The sequence below is a fragment of the Danio rerio genome, chromosome 16, assembly GCF_052040795.2.
Source record: "Danio rerio strain M-AB ecotype USA chromosome 16, GRCz13ab, whole genome shotgun sequence".
Classification (NCBI taxonomy): Eukaryota; Metazoa; Chordata; class Actinopteri; order Cypriniformes; family Danionidae; genus Danio; species Danio rerio.
In genome coordinates, this window is record NC_141036.1 from 51425128 (window position 1) to 51441393 (window position 16266).

The window sequence follows — 16266 nt, forward strand, 5'->3', positions numbered from 1 at the left end:
TCCTAAATGAAAAATAAAAACAGAAAATAGAAATTTACTCATAAATTATACTAAAATACCCCTATATGAAATCTTAATTAATCATTTATTTCTTACATAAATAATACTGATATTAATGAATCAAATTTGAATCAACAGAAAATCCAAAAGGTAGTTAAGGTTTTGAAACTGAACTTAAGTGAATGGAATACTCCTTCTGTGCACAAATGACAAAAAGACCACTTAATAAAACTATTGTCAAAATTTAGGGCCGGACAAAAGTGGAGAGGGGGGTTGACGGGGCCGTAGACAAAAGTGATAAGCTTTTTTTTTTTGTTGGTGGGGGGGGGGGGGGGGTGGGGGTGGTTGGGTGGCAGGGGGTTTGCTTGCGGCTGAGCAAAAAAAAAAAAGACCAGTTACTAAAACTACCGCTAAAATTAAAATAAAAACAAAAAATATGAAACTATAGCAGCCCATAAATGATACTAAAACAACACTATAAACAACACTATATAACACTATATATTCGTATATATATATATATATATATATATATATATATATATATATATATATATATATATATATATATATATCATTCATTTACTCCTTTTATTTTGTTACGAATTTCAAAAAGACCAGTTACTAAAACTATTCCTAAATGAAAATTAAAAACAGAAAATAGAAATTTACTCATAAATTTTACTAAAATACCCCTTTATGAAATCTTAATTAATTATTTATTTGTTACATTAATAATACTGATATTAATTAATGAAATTTGAATCAACAGAAAATCAATAATATTAAAAACATCACCATGTGGCTTGCTAGGTTTTGAAACAGAGCTTAATTTAGTGGATTATTCCTTCTGTATACAGTGAAATGGATTTTCTTCATATTCTGGTTCTCATATCTCCCACAGTTCAGTAGAGATCACTCGTCTGCCCTCTCCAACTTCTGCCATGTCCAGCGGTGGAGCTCCTCCATCCCGTGCAGGAATGGCTGGGTTTGCGGACCGCGATCATCCTCACCGAGCCTCTTCTAAAGATGTTTTCTATGGTGCCCGTCCCCCACTGGCCCGCTCCAGTCCAGCGTACTGTACTAGCAGTTCAGATATTACTGATCCAGACCCAAAGGTAAGTCCTTCTGCTGAATAAAACCCCAGCCCATGTCGTTTAGATTTCTCATAGAAGTTGTCACTTGAATAACAGCTCGCTCCCTAGCACACGTTTCACCAGCTTTTCTGAGGGTTCGCTTTGTTCCTGTGGAGAAGGAAGCGCCACTGACCTGCTTTACTGCATGGAAAGAGGCTGCAGGATGATGTGGGTGCTGTCAGTACATACCACTGAGATTCCTTACATTAGTCTTGCATCACCATTTTGGGATTCAGGGTCCTGGCATAAGAGCTAATAATTCACCCTGAAGTTAAACTTCTGTGATTATCCTGTATGTGCGGTGTTCAAAGCAGTAAGTGCTTTAAAAAAAAAAAAAAAAAAAAGAAACTGTAAAAAAACTGTGAAAAAAATAAAAAATAAAAATATATGACAATAATAACAATATTATTACACTTTTTTATATTATCATTATAAATAACAAATGTTACTTATGTGACTTTACCTTATTTTAATAAGTTAATCAGTTTTCTTTTTTAAAAAAACAAAGTTGAACTTAATATTTTTATGTTGGAATAACTAGAAAAGTTAATTTTATTAAACTAAAACATTTTTTTATTTTTAAAATAATTATTTTCGCTGTGATGAAAATGATGATGATGATGATAATAAAATTCTACATTTATTTTAAAAAGGTTTAAGAAGACTTGCAATATAGTGACATCACAGCGAAAATATATATATTTTATTATTATTAATAATAATAATAATAAAAATAATAATAATAAATAATAATAAAAATAATAAAATAATAATAATAAATAATAATGAAAATGAAATAAGGTACAATTGGAACATTAGAGACTGGCTAAAATCAGGCTTTTTGTGTTGTAATTTTGACAGTTCTTGGCCAATTCAGCTGCACTTTGGCCTCGAAATATAAATGTCAGAATAGTTAATAATGCTAGATTTTAATATTATAATATTACAAATAATATTATATATTTCTAATAATAAAAGTTAAGAAATAATCTAATAAAAATGTATTATCAATGTCTGATATAAATGAATTATTATTTAAGCTATATATTTTTTTCAGTAGTCTACAGAACAAACCATTGTTATACAATAACTTGCCTAATTACACTAACCTGCCTAGTTAACCTAATTAACCTAGTTAAGCTTTTAAATGTCACTTTCAGACCTGCCAGAGTCAACCCCGAGCTGTGAGACACGTCACGGACCCACGGCATGGGCACTCAGTATTTAGCCGTTCATGAAGGCTCCTATGCGTTTGTTTCCATGATCCACGGGGTTTGTTGCATGTTTTCCCCCGCGATCTTGTCAGGGCCGATCATACAGCAAAGCTGTGTGTGTGCTGCTAGCATTTTTGTCGGGAGAGCAGCATGAGAATTAGAAAATGGCGGACGCTGTCTTTTATCAGGAGTTCGTTCACATTCAGACACATCGCCGTGCTGCTGTGTTTGCCTAAATCCTCCAGATTACCAGCAGGGCTAACGGTTAAAATAGACAGGTCAGGAGACCTGCTGCACTGAGTCTGCTGGATACAGGGATTGAAGGAGAAGTCCTCATTTATAGGGTTTACGTGAACACACTCATCTTTATAATTATATAAATTGTGGTTATGTGTAAGGCAAGGCAAGGCAAGTTTATTTATATAGCACATTTCATACACAGTGGCAATTCAAAGTGCTTTACATAAACAAGAATAAAAGAAACAAGTAAAATAAAAATAAAAACAAATAATAAAAATGCGTAAAAACAAAACAAAACATAAAAACAGGTAAAATGTGATATAAAAGAATAAAGATGAAGAGAAAAACATGATAGTGCAATCTGTCGGACGCAGCACAGTGCTCATTCAGTAAAGGCACAGCTAAACAGATGTGTTTTCAGTCTTGATTTGAATGTGCCTAATGTTGGAGCACATCTGATCATTTCTGGAAGCTGATTCCAGCAGCGAGGGGCGTAGTGGCTAAAAGCCGATTCACCCTGCTTTGACTGAACTCTTGGAACTTCTAGTTTATATGATCCTAATTTATGTATATGAAATTACGAATAACAAATGTAGCAGGGCATTAAATCAATGGTCATTTCTTTGCATTTTAACTATGTAAACTATAAACTCATGCGTCTCCTTGCGGTTTGTCTCATTTTGTAAGCTAGCTTCGTTCGCTCACGTTCTCCCCTGCTGGCCACGCCCACTCCTGCCCGATGCTCGCGGAGCTCCACGCCCATTAATCATGCATCTTTTGAAAGAATTCTGAAGTAGACTTTAACCGAAAGTGGGGGGTGTCATGGCCCTTTAATACTGTATTTAGTTGTGTTTCATCTGGTGCAAGCAAACAAATTGCTTATCATTGCTTATCATCATCTCGTCACGAAGCATGTTGTTAGGACGTGGGAGTTACAATGTAACCCGCTCACCTAATGTTTACTTTGGTAGTATTTATATTATTTGCTATTTATTAACATCATGTGAAACTCTGAATTTGTGTCTCATTTTGGAGGCTGCTACTGTCCATCGGAGGTCGTATTTTAGTCACAGATGCATGCTTCGAGAGCCTTTTTAAATTAATAAATGAAATACACTGTTTTCCATCAAGGCATGCCAGGGTGCTGAAATATAATTGGCTAAACTGGCATTGGGCAGGTTAAAATTACCATAACGAAGACAGACGTTACGGCATGTAACTCAAATTTCAAAGCAGAATTTCTGATTTTAGCATTGTTTTTCAGATAAACAAGAATGTTCACTTGGCATGACTCTTAAATATCAGCAAACATCTTATGGTATTTTTTATGCTTAAGAAGAGTTGAAAATTTACTTACAGCACCTTTAATAGTGTTTTAGTCCCCTTTAAATGTTAAAAGCTTTTGATAATTATACATTAATGTATTTACATATTTACAAACTGCATAACAACAGTTAAATTTTAAAAAAATATCACACTAATACAAGGAATAAATGTTTTTAAAAATAATTTTTCGCATTTACATTTTATTGTCCTTTACAGAATATAACTTGAAAATTAAATATCTGGTCGACTCTATAGACCAGGGAGACCCACACTGGGTCCTGTAGAGCTGGTGTTCTGCATAGTTTAGCTCCAACTTTCTTCAACACACTTAAAGAGACTTATATTAGCTGGTTCAGGTGTGTTTAATTGGGATTGGAACTAAAATATGCAAGACACCGGCCCTCCAGGAACAAGTTTGGGCACCCCTGCCATATACAGTGCATAATCAATATAAAATAAGAAACTTAATCAGTATGTAAACACTTTTTTTTTCTTCTTTGTTTTTATTAATGTTAATTATATTACAAAACCCAGTGAACAGTACAGGATATTAACCTATATATTATTTCAGAATGTACTTATGTACCTACGCCAACATTTATTAAACAAAAATAACATTTAAAATAAGTTATAAAATACAATACTGTACAAAAATGTAATTAAATGAAAAGAAAAAATAAATCCATTTAAACTGACTGATTTGAGTAAGTAAACAGGTTTACTGAAATAAGTATTACTAAATAATAAAATAGAGTAAATAATAAAATAAAATATAAATAAATATAAATAAAAATAGAGTAAATAATGACAGAAATTTATTTTCTGGGTGAATTATTCCCTTTAACCTTCACGTTACACATACACATCCTCCCCCAACTGCTGCGCACGGCAGGTATCTGCAGCGTTCTCAGCCATAGGTTGTAGGGTGTTAATGAAAATGTTTCTATGATGGACCTCCAGGATTCCAGAATGAACAGCGTCTCTAACCTGCAGTCTATGGGGGACATGCTCAACTCTTCCCAGGCCTCGATTGCTGGCCTCGGCAGCTACGGTGGGCTCGCAGGCTTGGGTGGAGGCCTCGGAGGTCAGCTGCGAGCCGGAGGACGTATGTCGGCCGGATCTGGCGGTTCCAGTATGTCCGGGGGTCTGAGGTTGAGCCAGCTGAGCCAGATGGGAACCACTACCGACTCCCTGTCCCAGCAGCAGCAGCAGCAGGCCGCCGCCCTCCGCTTTCCCCTGTCCTTCCAGAACCCTCTGTTCCACCTCGCTGCTGACGGACCGCAGCTTCACCACCAGCACAGTCGAGCTCAGCCTCCTCCTCCGCTCCTGCTGGCCCCAGAGCCGGACGGTTCTCATCCTACTTATATCCCACAGTTTGCACATGGTGGTTTCTCCCGAAGTGAGGACCTCTCCACCCTTAGACCCGGCCCTCATCTAGGCCAGCCAAGTATTATTCATTCTCACAGCTACAGCGACGACTACAGCCGTCATAACCAGAGCGACTACGGGCGACGACAGATCTCCATGCACATGCAGGTATTTGCTTGTTTTAAATTGCTTTGACTTGAGGCAAGGATGTCAAATTCTGTTCCTGGACGGCCGCTGCCTCTACACAGTGTAGTTCCAACCCTGCTTCAACACACTCACCTGTAGGTTTTAAACAAGCCTAATGCTGATGATACACAGGGCAACTTATTTAGCAATGATGCTGGGCAACTTTGGGAAATTATTCCATAAATGGGCTACCGGGTGAGACACAGGGTAACTTATTACGGCAACAGGCTACAGAGACAATACTGCTGCATTGCTTTGCAAAATTGCCCGGCAGCATTGCCCAAAAGGTTACCCCATGTATCATCAGCATAAAGGATTCAATTAGTTAGATCAGGTGTGTTTAGTTAGGGTTGGAACTAAGCTGTTCTGAACTGCGGCCCCCCGGGAACTGAGTTTGACACCTGTGACTTAAGGTGTGGTCCCATTTACTGCAGCCTTTAATATCAGTCGCTTGTTCACCTCTTTAGGGCAGGGAAGTGAGGTTTACCCACACAGCTCCTACTACTCCATTACACTCACCCCCATAAACATCACTCCATTCTGGGTCATAGTTTAAGTGAACCAGTGTTTCCGGCATGGGAGTCAAGTGATCTAACAAGGTGCTAAAAAACAGTCTTTAGCATCAATTGCAAGTTCACCTCCTGACTCCATGATGTCAGGTTTACTACTAGTCCATTGCACACATCCACCTAAACGTTAGATGACATTCAGATGACAGCACTAAACCTTGGAACTGACTATGCAGGTGCACTAACAGGTCCACTGGTTTCAGCCTTGATAGAGGCTCTCATTGCAGGAACTTTTTGTAATTCCTAGAACTATTGGCAGAAGTAGTCCACAAGAACTAGGAATGCCTGTGAGGGAACTTAATTAGTTCATACTTTGGTTTAGGGTCTAATCAGCAAATAGGAAGACCCTAGACATGAGATGGGATCAGCAGATAGGATATAACACTTATACAGCAAATAGTTGGTTAGCACTTGTTACGACCCTGGTCTAGGGTCAAGGATCTAACATAAAGTGGGGGCTCGTCCGGGATGTTGTTAAAAAAAAAAAGACAAAGAAATGGATCCAACTCCTAGGGTTCATAAAAGTGATTTTATTTGTCCAGTGTTGTTTTATTTATTTATTTTTTCAGAGCCTGTGCAGATGAAATGAAAGAGGCAACACACTACCAGTGCTGATTAGACCCTATACTAGTAGTTCCTATACGCGGGATAGCCTCTAAACGGGTAGTTCCTAATTTCTGGTCAGACCCTACATTGATAAATAGGAACTACAAGTGTAGGGTCTACCCAAGAAATAGGAACAATAATTGTTGAGGTAGTTCATATTTGCTGGTTAGAGCTTACAGCATACAAAGCGAATAGTGACTACCAGTGTGTAGTCTAACCAGCAAATATGATCTAGTTTAGTATCCAGTATAACCAGTAAATAATTCCTATTTGCTGGTTAGACTTTACACTGATAAATAGGAACTACCATTGTAGAGTCTAACCAGCAAATAGAAACCAGTGTTTGTGGAATGTGCACTTGTATATCTGTTAGCATGGCATCAAAAGGTAAACCTAGCTCCAACCACGGCACCCTTCATCCTCCAGTGGTCAGGTTTATTGAATGCCACATTTGACAATAAGGTCGATTACTTCCAGTCAGAGTAGCAACCGAGAAAATGGCCTGAAAAGAATTTAGTTCTACTACTATGTTCCTCTTACTAACTGGTGTGAAAGCCCCTAACGTGACTATTGAGGGCAGGGTAGTGAAGTTTACTAACACAGCTGTTGCTAGCTGTACTCCATTACATTTACCCCTCAATCCTCACTCCCATTCGAGTCATGGCACCAGTGTTAACCGTCTGGTTCTACTCACTAAGCATGGAAGACAGGTGCATTAAAGTATTAGTTCACTAGTTCACAGTTAGTTAATTACTTATCCCTATGTCATTCTAATCCCCTCGTCTTTAAAACACAAATTAAGACATTCTAGATGAAATGTGGGAGCTCCTTCATCAACCATGGTTCAGAAAAGGAACCAAAACATTGTCAAAACAGTCTATGTAACTTCAGTGGTTCAGCTGTAATTATACAAAGCCCTGTAAACACTTTTGTGTGATAAAAATACTGCAAAAAAAACTTTGTTCTGCAATATCTTTTGTTTCAGATCAGGGTGCATGTTTACTACAGGCAATGCAATACTTGTGTGTTGCGCTGCTGACTCTAATGGCAATACATTTATTGACCTGTAGTTAATGCACCGGTGTATTTACAGTTGAACCACTGAAGACACATGGACTGTTTTGACCATGTGTTTGGTTTGTTTATTGGACTTTGAATGTCTAGAGACCTGATTTGTGTTCTGAAGATGAACAAAGGTCTTTTGGGATTGTAACAAACTGAGGGTGAGAAATTAATAACAGAAATGTACTTTATGGGTGAACCGACCCTTTAATAAGAACCAAAAAAAACCACATCTTCTAGCATAAGATGCTAATGCGCCTCTTGAGGGGGAGGGGGGTTTTTCCTTTCACATCTCCTAATAGCAGATCTCTTTTTCATTCACATGAGGACGATAGAGTTCACACTTAGATTTTGCTCATGTTCACGTTGGTCATGCGAATTCACTGCTCTGAGCAACAGAAAAGCTGGTTGGTTTGAAAGTGTGTTCTGTGTGAGCTGTTCTTTATACAACACTATTGACAATGAACCATGGGCATTTTTGCACTCAAAATATTGCTGTAGACCTTTATATTGTATATAATCAAATGTAAAATTGGACACTCTAATGCTAAAGTTGGCATTAGAGTGGATTTTGGAAAAAAAAAATGAAAAGAGATAGTTTACTCAAAAAATTAATAATAATTTACTCCACTTGTTCAAAACCTGTTTGAGTTTCATTGTTGTGTTGAACACATGAGAAGATATTTTGAAAGTGAAAAGGAAAAAGGTAACCTAGGGCTGGACAATAATTTGATATTAATATATATCGCGATAGATTTTTTCAATTATGGTGATATGATTTTTAAACTTATTTCTGATATTTTAATATACATTTGCATATATATATATATATATATATATATATATATATATATATATATATATATATATATATATATATATATATATATATATATATATATATATATATCCACTAATAAAGCTCTATTAAAACTTTTTTATTTTTTATTTTACCACGTAATAAAAAACAAACACTTGTTTGAGGACATAAAACACATTTTGTATTTGCAGTTTTCCCCGATGTGTTTATAAAAAGGTGCTATATATATATATATATCCTCACTGCTGCTTAACCTCCCGGGCGATTAGCCCGGTTCAGCCCGTTAAAAGCCCTGGCTCGCACTGGCCTGACAGTGGAAATGCGGCTATTGACTTCCATAGTATTTCGTTTTTTCTACTATGAATGTCAATGGTTACAGGTTTTCAATATTCTTCTTTATAATATTTTCATTTGTGTTCAACAACTGATAAAGCTTTGGAACTTCATGAAATTGAATAAATGCTCAGTAAATTTGTGTTTATGAGTGAACTATCCCTTTAAATAAGGTTTGAAGTTAACAGTTTTTGTGTTCGTTACATTGCATTTTATTGCTAAATTCAGGTTGGCCTACAAAAATATGCATCGTTCATACTGTAATTTGAAATGCGACAATACTCCTGGTACTGTTTTACAGGAAGGATTCATTGTTTGCTTAGTTTTCTTTTCAAGCCAATACCTAATGCTGACAAATGAGCCAAGCTGATTTATGTATGAGTGTCAGAAATGGTGGATGTTATTTAAGCATGTGTCTCGTGACTAGGAGCAGCAGCAGATGGCAGGCATGGCATCGCAGACTGGCACATCTCATTCATCTCTCGCCACTCCTCCTTCCACTGTTCAACCTGTTCGTCAAAGCTCCATGGCTCCTCCCACGCAGCGCATGAAATCACAACCCTCACATCAGCTTTCTGTGAGCTCTGCCGCTGGTGCCCCTGCGTCCAAAACCAGGCCGCAGAGCGGAAACCTGCTCCAGTCCCCGGAGTCTGGCTTCGGGGGCCGGCAGCAGGGCCCTCGGCAGCAGCTGTCTGTCAAAGACAGCACCCCACCCGGCCTGCCGCATCAACAGAGCTCCACCAGGGAGAGTCAGGGATCCCAGGGCTCTCAGGGTGGAACGCCGCAGTCCACGCAGCAGTCCAAATCACATCAGGAACGGCAGCAGGTCCAGCAACAGCATCTGCTCAAGCCTACCATGAGCAAACAGGTGTTCAAATCATAAACCATTCCTACTGTCTTGTGCTGGGTGATTAATCAAAATGAGATGTAATTGATCACAGCTGCGATTGTCATGCACATCTTGTCAGGGAAGCATGGTTGTGTGATCAGTTGTAAATCTCCTCTGAATACTAGAAGGCGCTCTTTAAAAGGGCCAAACACCCATGATGAAACTCAAAAATGATTTTGCCAAGTATGATGCAATCCTGGATTAACATCTATGCTGATCCTGGAACATCTTTATTATTTGAAAAAGTAATCCATACCTATTCCCTACCCCTAAACCCAACCATAACTGTAAGTACTTCCCCAAATCAGGGGAATAATAGTTGGATAACAATCATGTAGAACAGCATCAACCTAACTGTAAGCCTAAACTTCACATAAACTGTAAACTTGTCCCTCAAGTCTGATTGGCTGATTGGAATGTAGTTTCAGGATGTTAAGCCAGGAACATGTACTACTTGCTGAAATCAGGTTGGCAGATGAAACCGAGGTAATGTCATTATAATCCTTGGCTGCGTCCAATATCGCCTACTTCTCAAATATGTACTACATTTGAATTTACTACATGACGGTTATAAAAGTATGAATGTGGAATTCAGACGTACTACATCCGCCATTTTTAAGTATCTCGTGACCTACCGACATCAGTTACGTCAATTCACTCACATTCATGAACTCTCTCACTGTGCATTATGGGGTAGCGTGGCATCCCTCGCATCTGCACTTTAGAATCTTGCCAGTAGTAATAGATCATTCTTCTTGCGTACTGTTTTTTGAATACATACTACTCAGCTTGCATACTGTTTTTAAGTACTATATAGCAGTGGTCCATAACCTTTTTATCACTACAGACCGGTCAACGCTTCCAATTTTACCGTTGACCAGAGGCGGTGGTTCGTAGGTTGCTAGGCGACCATCGACCGCTTTCTCAGAGGATGACAAGCTGACAAAACATTGCTGATACAAGTTTTACTTATGGAGGAAATGACAAAGCACTGCAGTGTTTTGGTGCTCTGTGTTTGTCTGAGATTATTAGTTCATCGAAACGTTTATATACGATACAAGCTAAAGCTAATTTAGTTAGCTCATGTCACGTGACTTGTGAACGTAAATCAGCCTTAAGCCGCTCACCTTAATTGGAAATAACGAACTTGCGCAAACTCTAGAAAAGAAGCAATATGCGAGCTGCCCCTTAAAGGCTGCCGTCATTTGCTATCTCCAGCTGTTGATCTTCTTGCACAGACATGCTGGATTCACCTGATTTGTTGACAAATTACTTGCGGATCTATTCCTTGGCAGTTTGCGGGTTCTTCACTGGGCCTTTTCCCCTTAGCAAAGAAAATTTCCAAAGATGACTTTCTTACTCATTTTGCTGCTTGTGGGTTTAATTTGTGAGCTTAAGTGAAAGAGATGTAAGCGAGAGAATGCGGTAATTTAGAAAAAAAAAAGACTTTTCAAAATAAAGGTCATTCAGACTCAGATGATAACCAAAACGGAAATCATTCATGATTTCCTGCGGGGAAGGTACCAATTGATCCATGCCGGTTTGCAGCCCGGTGGTTAAGGGGCCACTGCTATATAGTTTGGAAGTGATTTGGGACGCAGCCCCTGTGTTCTTTTAAACTGAGAATTTAACTGTTCTCATTGATTCAGCATGAGTAATAATCACACGACTATTGAATCATCCAGCCCGATCTCACAAGGAAATTTAACTATTATACATATTTTCAGAAATGTGGCAAAATAATTTTTATGATTTTTAAAAAGGCATGCCATGAAACTAAGAACTAAGACATACAAACGAGATTGTACAAATTAGTACGAATTAGCCACAAAATTATTGCTATTGCAGTGAGGTTGCGTTCAATCATCTCAGAAGGATTTATTTCAGACACTCAAATGTTGTTATGAAGTGAGTAAAGAGAAGAGTAAAAACATGTGACCTTTTCAAATGCAACATTTACTTTACATTGAGAAGCGACGCAAACGACAGCACAGAATGATTATCTCAATGTCATTCATTGTTGCCTCTCTAGGATTTTTCCCAGCTGTTGTGCCAGCCTTTAAAACATCTTCTACCTATGACGTTATTTCAAAATGTTGTGGGCGCAGTATTATTATTCATGTAATACGAGCATGCGAATCTCTTTGCTTGCGCAACAATTTTTATTGTTCGTACACAAAACTTCTAGCACGCCCTCAAATTTACCCTGCTCAAGCTGTTTTCTTGTGCACTCTTAAATAAACACTGCTTAAGTGTGATTTAGTGTGTTTATACAACAAGCATCTCTCCAACATTTATTAAATTTGCTAGAAATATTATAGTAAAGTGATATAGTAAATAATATAGTAAAGTGAAGCGGCTATAAACTCCAGCAAGATAAAGTCATTGTATGCAGAGCACTAGACCTTTATCTATAAATAAAGTATAATTATGGAAACGTGTTCATCGAAACTGAAAGCTACATCGTGTTTGCTGGCCTCACGCAGCGCACAGCCCTGTCAGTCAGTCAGTCAGTCAGCATGTAACCTAAGGATTAAACAAATAATGCACAGCATTACTACAATTACAGAATAATTTACGCTGTTACAATTCACATACATTTTAATGTGTGTTAGTGCGATTACAACCCACTATTAAAAAAGAAAAACTGCAACAACTAAAGGTTTTGAATGAGAAGCTGTAATGTAGCCGTGGTGGGAATGGATTTTAGTGTGGCGCCCCTCCATGGAAGAATGAATGTAGCTGAAACCATGTCATTATATCAAGATTTCCATTTTGAAACCTTTTTCTGCATAGCTTGTCAGTGAGCTACGGCTTTGGTAGTAAATGCTGCTCCATCTGAAAGCATGTGCAGGTTTACTAGAAGTGGCTCTACTGACAAAATGTGTATGAAAGTCATCTTTGATTAATTGCCCAACCGTACTCTCCCTGTTTTTTTGTCTAGTTGTGCTGAATGTTGCTTCAGCTATGTGTGTGTGAACTCCTTTTCAAGTCATTTGTGATGGAAAGACAATGAAAAAAAACTATTGTGATTCTCAAAGTTATAAAGCCATTAGATTGTGTTTATTTGTTTGAATGTAATTTTAGGAAATGTTTTATAGTGTATGTAATATTTTTGACAAAGCAATGAAGATTATTAGATGAGCAAATCAAACTTAAATGCCTTAAATGATGAATTATTACAGTTAGCAAAATAATACACAACAATTTATCCTGAGCTTGTACAGTGAAAAAGGTGAAACTACTCTTTAAGTATATCACACATGGATTTTGTCATTTATTAAAGACATTTAATTAGTAATATCTTTTTAAAAACACAATATTCACAAATGATTCCCCTTTTTTAAATATAAAAAAAAACATTTAGGATTTTGCTGAGAATATCACACTTGTACACCTTAAATATGTCACAAATACAGCTGCTAAATAAATAATAATAATACTTTAATAATAAAATGTTTTATTGTTTGGCACATATGTAGATTGCTCGCAAAAATTCTGCCAAATTTCTTGAAGTGTATTTTAACATTGTTTATTTAAATCAATAAAAAGAATTGTCAGCAAAGCCTTCAATTTTACCTAAGATTTACATTTCAAATGCAGCTCGGTGGCTCAGTGATTAGCACTGTCACCTCACAGCAAGAAGGTCGATGGTTCGATTCCCGGCAGGGCCAGTTGGCATTTCTTTGTAGAGTTCGCATGTTCACACTGTGTTGGTTTGAGTTTCCTCTGGGTGCTCCGGCTTCCCCCACAGTCCAAAGACATGCAGTACAGGAGAATTTAATAAACTAAATTGTTTGTAGTGTGTACTGTGTGTGTGTGTGTGTGTGTGTGTTTGTGTGTTTGTGTGTGTGTGTGTGTGTGTGTGTGTGTGTGTGTGTGTGTGTGTGTGTGTGAATGAATGTGTATGAGTGTTTCCCAATACTGGGTTGCAGCTGGAAGGGCATCAGCTGCCTAAAAGATATGCTGGAATATTCTGCGGTACATTCTGGTGACGTAACCTCTGAAATAGACACTAAGCCAAAGGAAAAGGAATGAATGTATACCTGCAGCTCTTCTGAAATTTTCCCTAATCACAATTCTTTAAATGCTTATTAAATTTTACAAAAAAGAAATCATGTTGCGGATATATTAATAATGTTTTGAACATTAATAATTAAACATTTACCTTGAGCACCAAATCATCAAATTAGGATGGTTTCTGAAATAGCACACAGCACTGAAGATTTAATCACAGCACTAAATTATCTTTTAAAACATATTGAAATATAAAACTCATTTTTATGTCACAAAATTACAGTTTTACTGCAATTTGAATCCAATAAATGCAGCTTCAAAAACAATTCACACCAAAAATGCCACCCAAATGTGAGTTTCCACACTCTCATGATGTTTTGCTGTATTCCTCAGGGCTCTTCACAATCTCCATCCACCCTGAACCCGCAGACCCCTGCCTCTGAGCGGACAGTCGCCTGGGTCTCCAACATGCCCCATCTTTCTGCTGACATAGAGAGTTCCCGCATCGACAGAGAAGAGTTCAAGCTGAAGGAGTACTCCAAGAGCATGGACGAGTCCCGTCTGGACCGGGTGTGTTTCTCTTTTACTCAACTAACCATAGCTCTGTGCACTGGATTTATTATATTTGGACTAATGCTGGTATACTTAAAGGAACCGTTCACTTTTTTTAGGAGGAAATATTCTTTTTTTTAAATTATTTTAAGTCACAACAGTTGAGTTTACAATTTTTTAATTCATTCAGCTGACCTTTCAGGTCTGGCGAGAGCATTGATAGCTTAGATTAGCATAAATCATTGAATCGGATTAGACCATTAGCATCTTGCTTACAAATGAAAAGTAAAGTTGGGATAATTTAAAGCTTCGCTCTTCTGTAGTTACATTGTGTATTGAAACCAACAGTAAATTAATGTTGATATGTCTAGGAACTATTCTGTCATTCCGATGATAAAATGACAGCGTTTTTGCAGGTTTCACAATGTCACATTCAAGACTTTAACACCTTTTTAAAACCATTATAAAGGAAATTTCAGACATACACTGCAAAAAAATAGCTTTTCTTACCTAGAGTTTTCATCTTGTTTCTAGTCCAAATATCTTAACAGTTCCTAAATCAAGAAGCATTTTCTAGACAGGTAAAAATCATTGGCTGTTTCTCAATATGTGTTCTTCAGCGGTCTTGCGTTCTCGTGCAACGTCATCATCAGCTGCCTAAGTTCAGTTCCAATACTCAAGACCGCAAGTACGGAGGAAGCGTGAAACTTTCCGGATGGCATGATATCGAGGACGCACCGATGCAGACTTGAGCACCGAACTCGCTCTGGAAGTCCCAGAAGTCATTGCGGCTGGAGATGGGAAGCGCAGCATTTTATTTAGATTTATTATTAAAGTTCAGAGATATCACTTATTTACCTCAGGAGTTTCCCTAAATGAAACGGTGAAAGCAACTATTAACATGAATATCTTAATAAAGGAATAAACACATTAAGGGTTGTTTGTTTGCTGAAATTCGTATTAAAATTTGTTTTATTTATATTGTGCAGAGTATATTTATAATGTTTTTATGCAAAGTATATATTTTGAAGAGGGGGGAAATAATAAATCGTTGTATGAATGCTGTAATGTTTAAATAATTTCCATTTAAAACGCGTGAAGGTCACATGACCATCAGGAAGAACGCAGCATCCCATTTCTCAAAGGACGCGTTCTCTGCCCTCGCGGTCTCCTGAGTTTGTTCTTCCGAGGACAGCCATTGTCTTGTTTCTAGAAATAATGAGTCAAAATTAACAGATTGTTCTTAAAACAAGCAATGTAATCTGCCAATGGGGTAAGCAAAATAATCTTGTTTCAAACCAAAAAAGATTATTTGAGTGTTTTGAGGAAAAACTCACTGGATTTGGACTTTTTTATTTTTTTTTGTCTGAAAACAAGTTGATGATTTTTACTTGTCTAGAAAATGCTTCTTGATTTAGGAATTTTACTCTTAAGAAAATCTTTTTTTTTTTTTTTTTGCAGCGTACAAGTCAATATTTCAGTGAATGTAAGACTTTTTAAGGTCTAAATTTGTATTTTTTTAATTTAAGACATTTTAAGACTTATTAGAACCCTGCTGACATCGGATTTTAACTGACAGTGCAAATGTGGGGCTTGGTGCTGGAAACTACAGTATGTTTTAGGTGCTGTGTACTATTTTGTTGTGCCTGCTGCAGCCATGCTACATCAACAAAGTTCTGAGGCTAAAGGTGTAGTGTTCCTTTAAAAGTGCATGTTTAAGGGAATTCAAATATTTTTTATTGCTCAGAACATTTGAATGCTGAATCTTGCTGGCAGCTACATAGCTCTCTGCAACTCTCACATGATCACTCACTGAAGGTAACAAAGCTTCACGGTCAGTATCTGGATGGGAGACCATATGGGAAAGCTAGGTTGATGCCGGAAGTGGTGTTAGAGAGACCAGCAGGGGGCGCTCAACTTGTGGTCTGTGTGGGTCCTAACACCCCAG

At 37.5% G+C, this 16266-nt stretch overlaps 1 protein-coding gene across 47 annotated transcripts in view; it reads left to right on the plus strand.

Annotated features, from left to right (window-relative positions):
* The window catches only part of syngap1b (synaptic Ras GTPase activating protein 1b), a 251493-nt gene that overhangs the window by 198110 nt on the left and 37117 nt on the right, over positions 1 to 16266 (plus strand). For 14 of the 47 annotated variants that reach the window (XM_087284921.1, XM_087284893.1, XM_087284895.1 and 11 more), the window contains 4 exons: positions 905 to 1118; positions 4940 to 5452; positions 9288 to 9728; positions 14160 to 14336. In XM_087284921.1, the coding sequence (XP_087141047.1) occupies positions 905 to 1118; positions 4940 to 5452; positions 9288 to 9728; positions 14160 to 14336 (1345 nt within the window). 47 annotated transcript variants of the gene reach the window in all.